This window comes from Myodes glareolus, chromosome X (genome assembly GCF_982192425.1).
Source record: "Myodes glareolus chromosome X, mMyoGla1.1, whole genome shotgun sequence".
NCBI lineage: Eukaryota > Metazoa > Chordata > Mammalia > Rodentia > Cricetidae > Myodes > Myodes glareolus.
In genome coordinates this window covers 19,447,552-19,467,290 of record NC_142053.1, presented here as the reverse complement: position 1 = coordinate 19,467,290, position 19,739 = coordinate 19,447,552, and the positions used below count along the sequence as shown (strand labels likewise).

The 19,739-nt window shown below is 36.1% G+C and overlaps 1 protein-coding gene across 1 annotated transcript; it reads left to right on the top strand.

Annotated features, from left to right (window-relative positions):
* Nucleotides 1-4,108: 4,108 nt before the first annotated feature.
* Nucleotides 4,109-17,051, top strand: LOC125415485 (synaptonemal complex protein 3-like). Its single transcript, XM_048457745.3, has 9 exons — nt 4,109-4,232; nt 5,730-5,839; nt 6,235-6,397; nt 6,940-6,974; nt 9,683-9,800; nt 10,809-10,908; nt 13,708-13,806; nt 16,199-16,294; nt 16,404-17,051. Exons 1-9 carry the CDS (start codon nt 4,135-4,137, stop codon nt 16,458-16,460), a joined length of 876 nt encoding a protein of 291 aa, XP_048313702.2. The 5' UTR covers nt 4,109-4,134; the 3' UTR covers nt 16,461-17,051.
* The last annotated feature ends 2,688 nt before the right edge of the window (nt 17,052-19,739 follow it).

Genomic DNA, 19,739 nt, shown 5'->3' with positions numbered 1-19,739 from the left:
ATTCATATCTATATCATATCCCCCTTTAAATGTAAAAGAACATTTATAAACAATATTTGGGAATATGGGCCCAGTTATTTCTCTCAGTCAGGACTTGATCATAACTCTAAATTTTCTTTAGGTACCCATAAGATCATCAGCATCCCCAACCAGCAAGAAGTAGCCTGGAATACTATGCCCACATTTTCAAAAAATTGGACTATGGATATTCTTTTCTGTTTTTTGCTTTTTTTAAAAAAAAGGGGGGAAGTGGTGTGGAACAATTCTGTATCTGTCAATTATGTTTAAATAAAAGCTGATTGGCCAGGCAGGAAGTATAGGTGCATCAACCAGACAGGAAGCAGAGGCGGGGCAATGAGAACAGGAGTATTCTGGAAAGAAGGAAGTTCTTTCCCCAGTTCTGCCCAGATCACCAAAGAAACAAGATGTGAGCTGCTCCACTGAGAAAGGTACTGAGCCATGTGTCTAACATAAATAAGAATAGTGGGTTAATATAAGCTACAGGAGCTAATAAGTAACCTGAGCTAGTGGGCCAATCAGTTTATAATCTTATGGAGACCTCTGTGTGATTTTCTTTGGGGCTAACTGGCTGTGGGGAACTGGGCAGGACATAAACCCCAACAAGCAGGCCCATGTCATGTTACACAGAGTACAGACAGTCATAGATTAAAGGAGTAAAGATAATAAAATAAATATTTAAAACTAATAGAGTAAAAACAAATAAGCCACATAAAGATGAAATATACAGAGAGAATCTGGATTATGTATATTATTGTGTTTTCTTTCAGTTTTTTTGACTGTGAAGGAGCTAAGTGCAGAGAGACATTTCATTGTATGGGCTCCTAAGCTAAACTAGCATATATATCTTAAGGGTTTCTTAACTTCAAAATATGCATCTTAGAATGTGTTGCTTTGGGAAAGAAGTTCTTCTTTTGTTTCCACAGAGGATAAGAACCTGTGGAATCCTTCTAGACTAATGTTGTTTAATGGAGCAAGATCCCCTGAAAGGTTGCCACAAACACCTCCCCCCAAAATTACTTTGCCCAACATAAAGCAGGAAGCAGTTTGGAGAGAACTATACCCATTTTCCCAAATATTGTCATAAATGTGTGTTTACATTTAAAGGGGGATATGCTAGAGATTTGCATTGGTATGGATCTTGGTTTATTGATATAAATATAGGGTCAAATTTGTTATATGTATATTTCTGCTCTTGATTAAGGTATTTTGTTTGTTTTGCCATTGCCATTTGGGTAAGAAACTGCTTTTGCCTAGACTGCTTGATGTTCTGCTGTGAACTAGACATGTAAGACCCACAGAAAAAAATGACTGCTGAACTTGTCCAAAAGTGAGATGTCCTTCAGGGTTCCTGTTTCATCAGAGAGTTTACAAGACACTCTACAGGATACAGAAGAAAGTGATTGGCAAACTGCCAATATAGGCAGAACTGTCTTTGAAATTTCCTGCTTCATGGAAAAGTCTGCTGGATACTATGGCTGAAGATGGATGTCCCAATGGTACAGAAGAACTTTGGGTGACTGTCCAGGCAGCAAGATGTCTCTGTCAATTCTAGAGTTTTGGAAGTTGTTTGCAATGTACTTCCTGCTTACTTAGGTAATATTATATCCTTCTGGAGTCTTTGATGGAGTTGAAGAATTTACAGTGATAGTTATAGTTTTTCTTAGATATGATAAAAGATAAAGTAGATATAAATATTGTAACATGTTTTATTATGTGTAATTTTACTGTGCTAAAGTGAAAACCTTCCTTTTTATTTAAACAGAAAAGGAGAGGTGTTGTAGGATTCCCCTCTGTATGCTGTGAATACCACTGATTAATACTGCTTTGTACATATTACAGGGCAGGTGTAGAAAACTAAACTGAATGCTGGAAAAAGGAAGGCAGAGTCAGGGGAGCTGCTGCTGGGAACAGACATGGCGAAAACTTGCTGGTGAAACCACGAGCCTCATATAAAAATATGAGGTAAAATATAAAATAATGGAAATGGGTTAATTCTAGATGTAAGAACTAGCTAGCAATAAGCTTAAGTAATCGGCCAAGCAGTGATTAAATTAATACGGTTTCTGTGTGGTTATTTCTGGAGTCTGGACAGATGGGAAACTAACAAACTGCTTCCTTACTATACTGCCTACTCCCTTGGAGGTCCCAGACTGACTGGCATGATTAGAGGAATATAGCAGACAATGGCAGTCAAAACAAAACAAAATTCACAGAGAGGGGCTAGGAGATGGCTCTTTTGATAAAGTACTTGCCTTGCAAGCTTATGGGCTTCAGGTTGGGTCCCTAGAACCCACCTTAAAAATCCTGACTGATGCTTTGTTCAAGCCCGTGGGAGGTCTGACTTTTCTGAATGGGAATGGAAAAAGAGGGGTGGAGGGGTGGGGGTACTGGGAGGAGAATAGGGAGGGGAAACTGGGTCTGTTTGTAAAATAAATGAATAAAATAAAATTAAATTAAAAAAGAATAAGTTTTTAAAAATTCAAACTAGCAGCCCATTGCTGGTAGGAGGAGACAGGCAGATCCCTGGAGCTTGCTGGTTAGCCAGACTAGTGAAATAGGTGAGCTGCGGGTTGAGGGAGAGCCTGTCTCAAGATTTAAGTTAGAGAATGATAAGGATATGCATATGCATGCCACACGCCTACACAAACACACACACACACACACACACACAGAAAGAGAAACATGCACATATGTATACTCACATATATACACAGAAACATGTGAACACGCACTCATAATTCAAAAACAATTTTTTTTTGGTTTTTCGAGACAGGATTTCTCTATAGCTTTGGGGCCTGTCCTGGAACTAGCTCTTGTAGACCAGACTGGCCTTGAACTCACAGAGATCTGCCTGCTTCTGCCTCCCGGGTACTGGAATCAAAGGTGTGTGCCACTACTTCCGGGCTTCAAAATTATTTTTTATTTAGTGGGAAAAGCCACTTTTTTCTTATTAAGATGTTTCAAAATCATCAGGATGTAATTTTTTCTTGATCAATTTATAAGATTAAAGCAGTCCCTATAAAAATTATGTCAGATATTTTCTTTTTCTAGACACAGGTAAGGTTACAAAAAGGGTCACTAAAACTTTTCCCTTTGCTTTTTTGATATTATACAATAATTTCATAATTTCTCTCTTCTTTTTCCTCCCACTGAACAGTTCCATAGCTCTCTCTTTGCTCACTTTCTAAGTTATAGCCTTTTTTTATTTTACTAATGCACAGGTAGGAAAACACTTAAAACAAACAGCTTTTTAGAGAAATGAAGTAGCACACATGAAGTGCAATCAAGATTGTTCTGGAAAAAGAAAGGAAGGAAGAAAGGTATTCAAATAGTTAAAAAAAAAAAGATTGATCTGGAAAAATGGCTCAGCTTTTAAGAGCACTTATTGCTCTTGCAGAGGACCCGGGTTCGATGCTCCTGTATGATAGATCCCAATTATGCATAATTCCAATTTCAAAAGATCATTGCTCTCTTCTGGTCTCTGTGAGCATCAGGCACACATGTGGTACATGAACAAACATGCAGGCAAAACACTAATAAACACTTCTGAGAGAGATAGAGAGAGAGAGAGAGAGAGAGAGAGAGAGAGAGAGAGAACACTATTGTAGTCAATTGTAATCAATTCCAGCAAGTACAGATGGGAGGACCAGAAGTTATAGAGGATATGATGCCCTGTTCTGATCTCTGAGAGCAGCATATACACATACTGTGTGCATATGTACACGCAGAAAAAACATACACATTAAATACACACATAAATAAATCAAAATAAAAAATGCATACAAGAGCCTCTACAGTTGAAATAATGTAGCAGAGTGTTCCCTGTGCTTCATATTTTACACATTTTCTTTTAATTTTCAAGCTTGCTGTGTTTCATATTTTACGCATTTTCTTTTAATATTCAAGTCTGTAAAGGACTATAAATCTAGAAGCTGGAAAATGTTTGTCTTAAAGTCAGTAATCCAGTCCCACTGCCTGAAAACCCCCCTCAAGACTACCCATTTTGCCCTTCAACCGGCGTGAGCCTAGCATTCCTTCTACGCATGTGCGGGGCACGTTCAGCCAATCAGCGAGGGCCCTGCTTGAGGCCAGCTTTTCTCCCGCTCAAAACAGATGGCCTCCATGGAGGCCGTAGGCGCCATGCCACTTTCACGGATTAGACGCCGTGTGCGGGGGTTTACAGACATGAAGGCGGCCTTGTGGGATAACCGGTAAGCGATGTTCGGCTCTGGTGGAGTTTTTTGGGCAGGAGAAGGGGGGCCATTTGAGGAGGTGACGCTTAGTGAGGAAAATTCTCCCGAATGACAGCGGTTCCTGTGACCTCTGACAGGAAAATGGAGGCCAAGGACCTCAATAATGGCAGAGGATTGGGAATCTTTGGAGGACACAATCTTGTATCCTGGAGATAGAAGTGGAGAGTGGGGATAGGGGAGAAGGTGGGGGGCGGGTAGGAACGGGGTCGGGGTGTGGAGAGCAGAAGCACTTGGGGCTTCTCCTGTCCGGTGCCCAGAATCCATTAGAAGAAGACCCCTCTTCATTTTCCTCAGTATGATGTGCTAGTTTGTTATGGACTCTCGAGATGTTAGAGAGAAGGAAGTGGCAAAGAAGGAGAGAGAAAAAGAGGAGAGATTGCAAGGGATTAATAAGTAACTCAGGGTGGGTTCTAACCACTGATCCTCCAGCCTCAATCGCCCCCATATTGGGATTGTAGCCCTGCATTACCAAGTTCATCTTTTTCTGTCAGCTTTGATTTAGTAGGGTGGGATCTCCCTTCATAACTCAGGCCTGGGCTAACTGAACTGGCCTTGAACTTGCAATCTTCTGATGTTTGAAATCCTCAGCTTCTCCCTAAATCACTAAATCTCCAACTTCTCAAATATCAGGCCTTTCTACTTGAGTGGTGATGGTGGGGGTTTGTTGTAGATGGACAGAGGGTCTTTGTCCATGAATATTTGCCATGTTTGTTATCCTGGGTAGCACCATGACTTGACTTGAAAACTGAAATACAGGGCTGGAGAGATGGCTCAGAGGTTAAGAGCATTGGCTGCTCTCTCAGAGGTTCTGGGTTCAATTCCCAGCACTCACATGGTGGTTCACAACCATCTAGAATGAGATATAGTGCCTTCTTCTAGTGTGCAGGCATACATGCAGACAAAATACTGTATACATAACACTGTGTACATAATAAATCTTTAAAACTGAGATACAGACTTGCTCAATATCTAAAAGAATCTGTGAGAGATAGCACCAAAATCTAGATGTCCCAAAGGATGAGTGCAATCATATTTTGCTCATTTTTGGGTTGGGGGAACTCATATAGTGTAGGCTGTGACCAAGTTTGCCTTTTTAACATTGAGAAATGACAGGTTGTTAACTTTGATTCAAAAGTATACTTTTTTTCTTAAAAGAAAACAAGGTTGGGAGAAGAACATATTAAGTGGAATACATGGGGGAGATGGAGATGGGGAAATGGATATATATATCACATTTCATTGAATATGTATACGAAATTCTCAACAATAAATAAAAATTATTTTTAAAATGTAAAAAGAAAAAACTTAATCTTTCATTGAGCTAAGATAATTCTTATTTGATTTTTTGACATTTTTAATTTAGCCATTTATTTAAATGATACCTTTGGATTCAGATGACTTGTGAGGTTCTTTGCCTTTGTGTTTTAACTAAGAAAACCCCTGCCTGTTTGCCAGTAGGCGGCGTTTGAGGAGAGCTATGGCGGTACCATGTGAGGAGCGCTTAGCGCTTTTTGACTTCGATGATGAAGATGACCTGAATGTTTCCAAGAACTCTTTATCTGGAGGTACAGCATATCCAGTGTTGGGCATTGATTGTGTCCTGTAGTTCATTTGATTTTTACCTAGTCTCATATTTCCTGATACTTCATTTCTAACTTTATTTGTATATTTAAGTAATACATATAGCTCCTTTTGGCTTTGTAGTCCCAGTATACTAAGAAATAATTAATAACTTAAAATGGATTTACCTCAGGAAGACTTGAAAATTGTTCCTATAAAATGTTGGCAAATTGTGAATTGATTTCATAAAACCCGCAAAGAAATTATTTCATTTCTATAGCTGCTTCAAAAATTTACATTGATCAAACTCCTAGAGAAATGCAAATTAAGCTAGCACTTAGTTAACTAGTTCTAATATAATTAATTTCAAATGTGTTTTTCATTTTTATTGTTAATACAGAAAAGAGCCCATTCTTTGACAAAGATGAGAAGAAATGCCCTCCTGTGGCTGACCCAGATGAGAAGAAATGTCCTCCCGCAGTTGATGCAGATGAGAAGAGGAGCCCTCCTACAGCTGACGGAGAGAACAAATGCCCTCCTGCAGAAGTGGATGAAAATATGGAGTAATGTTTTCAAATATATATATATATATTTTGCCAGTTCAATAGAGTACTTCAGAAGTAGTGCCTGTAACCCCTGCTCTAGAGAGGTAGATGCAGGAAGATCAGAAATTCAAAAGAAATTCAAGATCATTCTCAGCTATATAGCTAGTTCAAGCCTAGCCTGGGCTCCCTGAGACCTTGCAATCACAAACACATAGCAACTATGACCACCTGCATAAAACCTTCTCTTTCACACACACATACACACATGAAAATAAGAAGGGAGCTAGTTGAGAAGAAGGGGTTCAGCAAAAGTGGGAGTCAGATAAAAGAAAGTAATGGGAATAGACATGTATGAATTGTTAACAATAAAATAATAAGTTTACTTTAGTTGTCTAAGAAATATTTTATGTTGTATTGCATATGACATTTGTTCCAAACTATGCATTACATATTATAAATAGTTAAAAGGGCTTTTTGTGTAGTATTCTGTGTGCTAGGCAAATGCTCTACCACTAAACTATATTTTCAGCTTTAATTTTTTTACTGTAATTTCTTCACAGAGATGAAGTGTGCATTATGTTGGATAAACTTAGAGGTATGTTTTTGAAGATAAGTATGTTAACAGAAAATTATTTAAAACTATATATTAATTTTTATAAAAGGAAATGTTAATCAGCATTCTGTATAGCTGTCATTTAATGCCTTCTTAGCATAGGATTGCACATAATTTTTGTGATTTAAAAACTTAAAATTTTCCACTTAAAGTTCTCCATAATTAAGAAAAGTAAGAATGATGCTTTTGAAACTATGAGCCTGAAGTAGAATTTTAGGAGAAAACCAGATGGGAAAGGCTTCAGCAGTTCTTTCTATTCACAGACTGAGTGATGGTGCACACAAGTGTTTCTGTGTATCAGTTTTTCATTCTTAAAATTTATTTTGTAGGACTCTTGCTGAATTCCCCTTTTTTTGTGAAGGAAAGCATAAACCTAAAAACGCTAATATAATTATTCATTATTATTTGTTAAGATTTATTTTCTTTTTAATTATGTGTCTCTGTGGGGGTAGAGTGGGATGTATGTGCACTTGTAAGTGTCTGCAGCATTCAGAAGATGGTGTAGAATATCCTGGAGCTGGACTTACAGGCACTTGTGAGCTTTGTAACATGGGTACTGGGAAACGTATTCAGGTCCTCTAGAAGAACAGCAAGTGCTTGTAACCACTGAGACACCTCTCCAACCCCTTTGCAATTACTTTTATACTAAAAGTAGTTGTGAGGGTACTGGAAAAATATCTTAGCAGTTAACATTGATTCCTTCCCTTGTAGATGACCTGAGTTTGGTTCCCAGTATCCATATGGTAGCTCATAAGCATTTATAACTCCAGTTCTGGAGGATCTGACTCCCTCTTCTGATCACTGTGTGCATATACAAGTTCTATGCATGCAAAACATTCATTCACATAAAGTAAAATGTCGAAAATAAAAGTTGTGAATGGGAAAGACTTGTAGTTTAAATACTATATCAGTTATATAAACTCTTTTTAAATATAATCTTTGTTAATTCCTTTGTTAACTTTTTTTATTGCTTGCTTCTTTTTAAGACAGGATCTTACTATGTAGTTGGAGCTGATCTGGAACTTGACATGAAGCCCAGTCTAGGCTTAAACTATAGATCTTCTTTGTCAGTTTCCTGGGTGCTAGAATTACAGGCATGAGCCTTCACACCCAGTTTGGGGAACGGTATTCTTTTTTTAAGAGTTAATAATAATTGATCCTTTTATAGGAATTCTTGATATCATGAAGTTTTCCCAGAGAGTTTCTTTTCCTATTTGGTAATGACAAAGAGTTTGTTTTCTAATATGTTACATAAATTTATGGTTATAAATTTGAAAGTATAAAATGTCATGTAATAGTATAGATTCATTATAGCTACTAAGTGGTTACTCTTTATGATAGAAAATATATGTTTAGCAAACATTATTTAAGGGATTGAATTTTTATGCACTGCTCTACTTAATGCTAAAAATCCCCTGTATAAAACTATTCCTAAATTATGCCCATATTTACATGAATAATTTTTTAGTTTTAATTTTGTGTATGTTATGTAGTTATGCACCTGTGTGCGCAAGTGTGTGGGTGCATGTGGCAGCCAGAGGTTGAAATTGGAAGATCTTCCTCAATTATTTAGTGTGTGTGTGTGTGTGTGTGTGTTGCCTGTATGTATGTATGTATGCACCACACACTTGCCCCTTGCCCTCAAAAGCCAGAAGAGGGCATTGAATCCTCTAGGAATGAAGGTATAGATGGTCGTGAGGCACCCACATGGGTCCTGGGAATTGAACCTAAGTCCTCTGGAAGAGTAACCAATATTCTTAACCACTGAGAAATCTCTCTCCAGCCCCTCCAATTATTTTTTGAGACAGGATCTCTTTGTATCTGAACCTCATCATTTCAACAAGACTGAATGAGCAAGGAGTCCCAGGGAACTACCTGCGTCTGCCCCTCGGTGCTGTGGTCAGGGGCACACAGTATCACATGTGGCTTTTATGTGGGTGGTGGCAATTCAGACTCGGGGCCTTGTGCTTGGCACAGCATGCATTTTAATCAATGAACCTTCTCCCCAGACCAAAGCTATTTTTCCATCCTTGGTCTTTTGCCTCTTTTTATATAAAATATATTTAGAATTGTTATTGACTATATTTTATACAAATATCTTACTTGTTTTAAAGATGACTTGGATTATATTTTTCAGGAAGTATTTTATATATTTAAAAGCTTGAGTTACGAGACTATACTTTGAGAATCATAGTTAAATTTTGACTTCTAATCACAGGTCAGAAGCTCACTCAAATTTCAGTTGAACAGTATTTTTTTAATTTAGAAATATTTCCCTTCTATTAAGGTGTTTGTAAAGCACTAAAAGTGTATTCTTGACCTTTTTCTCCTTGGTTATTATTGTGCCTCAGTTTTAAAATTATCTTCAATTAGGAAAATCAGAACTAAAGTAAGGTTGAACATTTGCCATCCAAAATATATAGGACAGAAATATTACAAATTTCAAAGTTTTGTGTATTTTATTTTATTTGCATTGACTAATTCATTAATAGTGCATCCCTAGTCTGAAAATGCTAAATTTCAAGTACTCTAAAATATGAAACCTTTTGGGCACCATGTTGGTGATATATTTCAATTTAATTTTAAGTGTCATTGATATTGTTTAATAATCTTTAGCCATATTTATATGTACATGAATATTTAGGCATAATTTGAGTTACTTTTAACATTAAGTTTTATTTTCAATATAGATAGGATTACTAATTCTCTTCTTGAAAAGATAAGAAGAATGCAAACATACTCAGAAACTGTTTCCAAACAGACTAGCTACAAAATGAAACAAGCTTGGGAAACCAAACAACAGCAAATGTAAGTTTGCTGGTATTTTTAGAGCCAAGTTTATATCATTTCTGAGTATACATTGGTGCAAGTTACTTATGAAAATAGTATCACCTGTCTATTGGAATCTCCAGTGGAAATGTTTCACTTGAATTTTCTCTAAGCATGCAGTACTATAACCCTTGCCTCCACAGAATTGATATATATTTCTTGGAAGTCACTGAAGATTTCATGTTCTTTCTTCCAAATGACAATTGAGAGTTATTAGTTTAAAAGTAATTCATGTTCACTCTGGAAATACATTAATTGGGTAAATGGTAGATTGCACATAAACTGTTAAATGTCTTTTACTTAACTGTGTGGACAATAAGAAAAAAGTTCATCTTATATAAAAAAAATGTGTATTTTAACTGACCTAACTGTTCTTTGTACTAAAATTTGGCTTACCAAAAGGGCTTAGTGAAATATTCCTACTTAGAAATAATTTACTTTTTTTGGTTTTTTGAAACAGAGTTACTCTGTGTTAGCCCTGACTGTCCTAGAACTTGATCTGTAGACCAAGCTGGCTTTGAACTCACAGAGATCTGCTTGCCACTGCCTCCTGAGTGCTGAGATTAAAGGCATGTGCCACTACCACCCAGTTGAAATAATCAACTTTTTTATTGGAACCTGTAGAAAAAAAATGAAAAATTTCTTGGAGATAAAATTAATCTTTCTGAGAAATGTATGTGTATGCATATATGTATGTTTGTGTGTGTTTATCAGGGATATATATATATATATATATATACATACACATATATATGAGAGAAAGAATTTCCTTGGATTTCAAGAGGCGAACCATATGAGAAGACATTTAGTAAGGAAAAGAAGTACTTCTCGAATCTATATAAATCTAAGTTTATTTCTTGGGTTCCCATCTGAATATTTTTCCTGTTATGATTTCCTATTTCATAGTATAAAATATGTCAATTCAATTTTGTTTTGATTGTTTTCACATTTGTATAAAATATGAGCCTTTGTTGTTTTGTTTTACAGGTTGAAAGTTAACAATAAGTATTACCAGCAGTTTATGGATCTGTTTAAGCAGTGGGAGTTGGAGAAGCAGAAATATGAAAAACAACAAAAACACTTAATTGTTGGTATCACAGTTAGCTTTATAATTAATCCCTTATAACAAGGTTTCAAGTGGGAATCTACATGCTTGCCTTATATTAGACCTGTGAAACTAAACCAAGGTGCACTACGAATTGTTGCCCATGTTCTTGTCCTGCAGAACTATAAACCACAGAAGTATAGGCAAATAGCATACTTACAAAATCCACTGGGCTTCTTATATTAGTTGGGATTCTAGTAATTTCAAGCAAAACAAACTTTTTTTTAAACAACAAAGGTAGTTACTTCTTGCTGTGAAGTAAATCATGGGTAAGGTAGTTTTAGATCCACTTGAATGGGAACCAGGAAGTGTTTTAGTTAGTGTCTTTCTAGATGTTGTTGCATCTGTTTTTTGATCCTTATTAAAGTTACTAAGTTAATCCTATGTTTGCTACAATTTTAGAAAATGGAATGGACGGAGACAAACTTTCTCACTACCCTTGGTACAAAATTCCTGTAGAACAACATCCCTGAGTTATTTGTGGTCATTTGCCCATTTCCAAACAAAACACTGTACTAAGAATATGATTTGGTTTAACTTTTCTTTCCTTTATTTCTTTCCTCCCTCCTGCACTCTTTTCCTTTCTTTACTTCCCTTTTCCTGTTTCCCCCCTCTCTCTCCCATTCTACCCTGTACCCCTGCCTCCTCCCCTCTCTCTTTCATGTGACTTGAAATTGAAGTCAAGGCCTTTTACAAAGTAGTGAAGCACACCATGGTCAGACCACAGCACCAGTCCAGAAAATGGTTTACGTTTAATGTCCTGAGCTATAATACAACTCAAGTCCCGTTCACATATTGTATAGCTGTATTAGTTACTAGATTTCTTCTTTCATTGATTATAATCATCAAAAATTCAAATTTAAGATCGGGGGAACTGATCATATCAGATAATTTTGGAGTTGGTAGATCAGCTCAGTTTTGGAAATGTTAAGTTTGAGGTACACAAGAAATTTTTCTAGGAAGATAGACCATTGGTCTATGAATCTGGGATTGAGGAGAGCACCATGAACTAAAGATACAAAGTTGAAAATTCTTAGCTTAAATGCAGTTTTTAACCCATAAACCCAGATGAAATCACCAAGGGAATGATTGAAATGTATGTGGGAAGTGTGATGATAGGCCACTAGAGGCCTAGTTGGTAGAAAATAAGCTACCCCAATTGAAGGAAGTATTTGTAAAGAAAATACCTTTACTTGTGTCATATACTGCTTATAGACCAAATAAACTAGATTTAACAGCAGGAAGTCATTGGTGTATTGAGTAGAAGGTTTGGTTGGAAAAGTGAACAGAAAATTAGTTAGAATCAGGTGTGGTGGGGAACAACTTTAATTCTAACACTTGTAAAGCTAAGGCAGGTAGATCTCTAACTTCGAGAGCAGCCTTGTCTACTTAGTGTAGTACAAACAAGACAGTAAGACTGTCTGAAAAACAAAATGAAAATGAATTAGAATGGGTACAGGACAGAACAGAAAAGAAAGGAATGGCTAGTATGAGAACAAACAAAATAGAGGTTTGTAGAGGTTTTTTTTTTGTTTTTTTTTTTTTTTTTTTTTGTTTGGTTTGACCTTTGAGCTAAGTGAAATAATGTGTTTTTGTGTTAAAAGGAATAATCTTTTTGTCTTTTTGGTTTTTTGAGACAGGGTTTCTCTGTGGAGTCCCGGTTGTCCTGGAACTCTTTCTGTAGATCAGGCTGGTCTCAAACTCACAGAGATCCTCCTGCCTCTGCCTCCTGAGTGCTGGCATTAAAGGCGTGCGCCACCACTGCCAGGCAATAGGAGTAATCTTTAGGACAAATTAATTATTTACTTTTTTTGTGATCATGGGGGCCTGAAATTAGAACCTCGAATTTCACGCATGGAAGAAAATGCTTCTTAGCACTAAGCTATATCTCCAGACCTTTCTTCCTTTTACTTTGCAACAGGGTTTTATTAAATTTCCCAGGCCGGCCTATAGTTCAGGCATGCCTTGACCTTGTGGTCCTTGTGCGTCATCCTCCCAAACAGCTGATATGGCAGACTGAAGTCAACTGGCCTGCCTAGAGAGTCAAATTCAAAATAAAAGGTAGAGGAGATAAAAACTGAATTCTTGAGAAAGAGTGGACATGGGAAACAAAACTGGGGAAAGAGTAAGTACGCTGTATCCTGAGAAATGAAAGCACAGGTAGATATAGGTTGGCAAAGAGAGACTCGATGTTTCCTTTATATGGTTTCTGTATACTTAGTGAAATAAGGTCATCAGGTGCTGAAAACGTTACCACCAGCTAGACTAGCTAGAACTGAAGTTTCCAAACTTGGGCTTTAGAAAAGTACAAGCAAAAGAGTTAAAATGAGCTCTATTGTAGACACTGAGATTTCAAAGAGTAAGCTGTTACATGGATATGAAGATGTTCTGCTTGTCCTTATGTGGTGGTGCACGCCAGTAATATCAGATAGTTAGGACATTGAGGAGGGAGCACAAGTCCCAGTCGGCATGGACAGCATAGGGTGATGTGACTCTGTCCTAAAAGTTAAATAATTCCTATCTGATGACTCCTAGGATCACTATATTGAAAATTAGTTATTTTTAAAATTACTTAAACTTAGATGTAATTTTTTGTCAAAGTAAAATGTTAAATGTATTCATTTTAAAATTATTCCTTTTGACTTCAGAATGGAGTTATTCTCTTGCTTTAAGGAATGTAGCTTAAAGACACTATGTTTACCTATAATATATGAAGCCTAAAAGAACAATAAACTTATTTTGCCAAAATATTATTATATAAGTTTTCTTTTATGTTTGTAGAATATTTTACAACAACAGAAAATGATGCTAAGACAGTGTAAAATTAAACAAAACCAGAGAATGAAACTAGTTATGCAGATGTATACACAATACATACAGGTATGTTGTACCAAGAAACATAACACCATAGAAAATATGTGTATAATTTTTTGCAAGTTGATTAAAGAAACATTTTAATATAAAGTTTTAACTGTTTTTCAGTTTGAATTGTTATGGACAAAAGTTTTAAGTATGACTGTAGAGTTCTAATTGTTTTATGATGATTATTCAAGATAGGAAATGGCAAATTAGTATTTTTACCTAGCAATGTACTTATGCATCATATTCATAGCTGATTAACACTTGGATCATCATTCCATTTATCTGAGATAAGTCTATTTATCTTTTCTACATTATCTTCTGCATTTACATCACCAGTGTTTGTTGATTAGGAAATACTAAACTGAAATTATGGACTTTTCTTTTTGTTTTCAAAAGTGTTGTAGAAGTATTCTGACATATTTAGTTCCAGAACTGTTGCAATGACCAAAATTGTGTTTGCTACTTTATAATCATTAGAGATAGGCAAGAAAGTACTAGACAGTTGAGGAGATTTTTAGATTGAGAGTTGTCTATTTATACATAAACATATTACTAAACTTGAGTCTAAATAGAGAAATAGTTTTAAAAGGATTTAAAAAGGTATGTTTTTAAAAAATTTAAATACCTTTCATGAAAATAAAAGTTATTTTAAGTGTTTTCAGGGCGAGAACCTTTCAACTTGCTCTAATGTTCCCAAGGAACAGTTTTTTTTTATTGTTATCAATGTTTGATAAAGCTTTCATTAAATAGTATCATCAGTAAATGTTTCCATTTACCATTAGGAACATTAGTGTAATATTTAACTCTTCCATATCTTTTAAGTTCTCAGATTGAGTTATTAGTAGATTCAGTATTTTTCTCTGTGCAGTGGCTCATTATTTCATCAAATCTTTCTTACCACTATTAACCTTAGCTCATTCTTTGTGCTACTAACCCTTATCATCTTTGTACTATGAAAACTCTTAAGTGATCTCTGTTCCTCAGTTCATTCTTCATAGGTCTGACATGTTGTCTTTCTATAACATCTCATTCTTCCTGCAAATCCATCAGTGATTTCTCATTTTTATAGATTTTTCAAATACATTTGAGATTCCCCATGACTGAGTCTTTTTAAACATCATTTACTACATGTACCCGTTATTCCCACGGCTACACAATTGCTTTGTCTGATCCCACAGACTGTACTTCTGTGCTTTGGTAATATTCTTCTCCAATATGTTTAATTCCTTCTTATCTATTGTTATTTATTTGCCAACTAAACTAGAATCATTTACCAGTCTGTGCTCCATATGTACAGAAAGCTGCATTTATCTTTGCATTTTAACTTATTTATATTGTTGTTTATGTTTTCCTCACTGGAGAAAAAAGAAGTAACATTCTATTACTATTACTATTATTATTATTTAGTTTATTCATAGCACTTAATGTAATACTTTTGGGGACAATAGGAAGTGTAACAATAGTTTTTTGAGTGATATCAAATGTTTAAATTGTATTTCTTTTGGTTGGGTGTGATGATACATGTCTATAATGCTACTATTAAGGAGGCTAGTATATCAAGTTTTAGGCTTGATTGAGCTATATAGTGAGACCTTGCCTTAAAAAAATGCTGCATTTATATGAAGTTTTTAAATGCAAAAAACTCTGCATCGCTAAAATGTGATATTTTTGAGACAGGTGTCCCTATATAGACTTATCAGGCCTGGGACTCGCTTTGTAAACCAGGCAAGCCTTGAACTCACAGAGATCCACCTGCCTTGGCCTTACAAGTGCTTGGATTAAAGAAGTGCACCACTATATGCAGGTTAAAAATGAAATTCTTAACTTACTTAAATTAAAAAAGATCTCCATAGTATGGATCATTTTCTTTCCTGTAATGAATACATGTCACATTTACCACTAGTCCCGATAATATAACCTGACATTCGGAAACATCCTAGAAAATTTCAAAATTATCTTATTCATGGGACCTTGCAGTCTTTATGCAGATATCTCTTTTTCTGCTCTTCTTTTTTTTTGAGACAAGTTCTCACCATGTTGTTCAGGCTTGCTTGTAGATCTCTAGTCTCCTTCTTGAACCTTCAGAATACCTAGGCACAGCGTTTTCTTGTTGTTTGTTTGTTTGTTTTTGATCTACCTGGACCTTAACAGTTCATTAAATCATTTTTGGTGGAAAGTATGCTAATTGTGCCTCTTTAAAAATATTTGATTCGTGACTGATATATTTTTCTTTATTATATATTATTATTCATGTATTATTTACATTGTTTTTGAAAATTGGACTAAATCATGATCATTATTTGAGTATTAATAAATTCTCACTTGTGAAAATCAGTTTTAAAATTTAGAATCTAAGATGAAACATTATGGTTTATAACTGAACTCACTTTTTGTGTTTTATATCTTGAAGAACCTGAAGCATAAGAATAATAATAAGTTTACTGATTCATTCACTGAACTTAAAGAGGAGATAGCTGAGTATCAAAGAAAATATATGATGAAAACTGTAAGTTATATTTTCAGCTATAAATTTTATAACTTAGAAGAAATATTTTATTTACTAAAATATGCATAATAACTAAAATCATTGTTTATTTTCTCCTTCTGTGAGACAGCAGAAACAAGAGATTGCAAATATTAGGAAGTCTCTTCAATCTATACTATTTTCATGATTCTTTGAAGAAAACTTGAACCTGTGTGAAACAATATAATTTTAATGTTAGATAAAAACATGTTTTATGGTGGAAATTCAGTTTAAATTTAAATGAAAACAGGCAAATGACTAATACCTGTCCTTATGTATGAAGGTTTTCACTCTTCTTGTTAAGTAGTGAGATTTTTCTTTCCAAAAATGTGAATTAACGTTTGTGAATAAAGATTAGTTTTTTTTTCTTTTGGCATCAGCATATTGCTTTTTTTTTTATTTTGAGACATGATCTCCCCATGTGACCCAGACTGGTCTCCCATTTCTGGGCTCAAGTGATTCTCCACCTTAACCTTCAATATACCTGTGATTTTTAATTTTTATTTTTCTAAGATATGTATAATTCTTATGTGTTTGTACATATGAATAGTATTTATCTCAAAGTTGAAAATGTTTACTGAATCTTCATAAAAAGCAGCAGCAAAAGATTAGAAATTCTCAAAAGCTTTTAAAATCTATACTATTGTACTGTTCAAATAAAATATAAAAAGGCATGTGCCTGGCAACATTCCTCTGTAGCAAAGTTTCAACTCTTTTATTGCAATAGTGAATTTATTTCTCCAATACTGTCAAATAATTTTATTGTCAATAAAGAAAAAAATTTAAGTTTTGTCTTCAGTATATTTTTATCACTCATAAAAGGTAGAAAAATACTATTATGGAATGTTTGTAGTGAGGGGCTGCGGGCAGGCCTGCTTTTCATCCCGCCCAGCTCCCGCACGGCTAGCTTAGTCCCAGAAATAACAACACACAAATTGTATTCATTTAAGCACTGCCTGGCCCATTATCTCTAGAGAGTTAGTTACTGACTAACTCTCATATCTTGATATTAACCCATTTCTAATAATCTGTGTAGCACTTACCGGAAAAGATTTAGCATGTCTGACCTGGTGGCTGGCTCCATGGCGTCTGCCTCATAGCCCTCTTCCCAGCATTCTGTTTTGTTTTCTCCGCCTACTTAATTTTCTGTCCTATCAAGGGGCCAAGGCAGTCTCTTTATTGACCAATGGAAATAACACAATAGACAGATAACCCTCCTCCATCATTTCCCTTTTTTCTGTTTAAACAAAAAAGAAAGGCTTTTATTTTAACATATTAAAATTACATATAACAAAACAGTTATCAAGCAAGAATTACAGTCACAATATTTATAACTATATCTTTATCATAATAATGGAAAACTATAATTATGACTATCCATTCTTCAACTCCATCAAAGAAACTAAAGCTAATTGGCCTAGCGGTGATTTAATTAATACAGTTTCTGTGTGGTTGTTTCAGGTCTGAGCTGCCAAGCGTCTGGAACGACCAAGCGGCCTTCCTACAACACTAGTGTAGTGGGAACTTCCTAGAATCTATGAGAGACCCTAGTGAGGGCCCGTAGTAGTGGAGAATACAGAGTTGGAACTGGACATCTTTTGTAGCTAGGCAAGGGTTTCAGTAAGTAGCTGGGGTTGTATTCATCAAGTTTTTGGCTGACAGGGTTCTGCGGAGATCCTGAAACAATCCAGGCTCGTGCTAAAACAGAAGATTGCCTTGCCAAAACTGACAGCAGGTTTGGGGGTGGCATTGCTGAGGACAACATTCACACAGCTCATTGAACATAAAGAGGTTGAACTGCTGCCTGCGTGGAGCCTTTACCCCGACGATCTAGTTTCTAGTGTGGGAAGGTACTCTTCAGGTCACTGAAAGAGAAACGTAGACACCAACCCAGCCACAAAACCATCGACCTACAATCTGTCTGCAAGATGTGGGGATGGTGGTGCGGAACTTGTGAGACTTGTCAACCAATGTCTGGTTTAGCTTGAGGTTCATGTCCCAAGAAGGAGTCCATGCCCAACAATCCCTGGATAGCCCAGAGACTTAAGGTAGAACCAAACACGATAGCCAAAATAAATAAATAAATAAATAAATAAATAAATAAATAAAAGCAATGAAATTATTCCTAATAATATTCTGCTATACTCATAGATTGGTGCCCTGTCCGGTCATCCTCAGAGAGGCTTCCTCTAGCAGCAGATGAGAGTTGGTGCAGAGACCCAGAGCTAGACATATGGAGTCTAAATTGGAGGTCTCCATTTGGTCCCTCCCATGGGAGCTCAGGAAAACCTGTGGAGGAGGGGAAGGAAAGATTATAGGAGTCAGAGGGGATGGAAGACACCAGGAGAACATGGCCCACTGTATCAATTCTGCTGGTTTCAAATGGACTCACAGAGACTGAAGTGACAAGCACAGGGCCTGCATGGGTCTATACCAGGTCTTCTCTGTACATGTTATGGATGCTAGCTTGGTGTTCTTGTGAGAGCAGGTGTGTCTCAGACTTTTGTCTGCCTTTGGGACTCTTCAGACTCATTGAGGACCTTGTCTTGGAGACCTGATCCTTTCTGAATGGGAAAGGAGGGGGATTAGATCTGGGGGGAAAGGGGAGAGTGTGGGGAGCTGGGAGGAGTGGAGGAAGGGGAAACTGGGATGTATTATATAAGAGATTTTTAAAAATTTCAATAAAAAACCAGAAATCTTTAGACTAGTTTATGCATATCGGGAGTCAGTCGATTTTATCACTGATTTCATTGTTATCCTTCACCATACACTGAGACAATAGAAGTTGTTTAATTTTAGCATAGATCCTTTCTCTTTTTTTTTGTTAATTTATCCAGAAATGGTAGGAGCAACTGACCAGCATCATAATTTTCCTTATTTTTCCACAAATTGTCAAAAATTTTACACAGAGTCTCCAAATCTGCTGCTTCTCACAGTAGATGAATCAGAATAATCATTTTCATACTTTCTAAAGCACATTGATGGAAATGGAAGTTGCTATCCCACCCAACCCCATAGTCATTCAGTCCCAAATGAACACACAGAGGCTTATACCAATTACAAATTGTTTGACCTATTAGTTTAGGCTTATCATTAACTAGCGCTCTCTCTCTCTCTCTCTCTCTCTCTCTCTCTCTCTCTCTCTCTCTCTCCCCTCCCTCCCTCTCTCTCTTTCTCTCTCTCCCCTCTGATTCTAGCAATGACAGTGGCTAGTGCTTTTTAAAATTATTTCATGTATATGGATATTTCTTTGTTTTGTTTTTTTGTTTTGGTTTGGTTTTTTGAGATAGGGTCTCATCACGAAGCTTTAACTGACTTGGAACTCACTAAACAGACCAGGATAGCCTCAAATTCATAGAGATTCACTTGCCTTTATCTCCAGAGTATTAGAATTAGGACATTGGAATCACGAGCTACAATGTCCAGC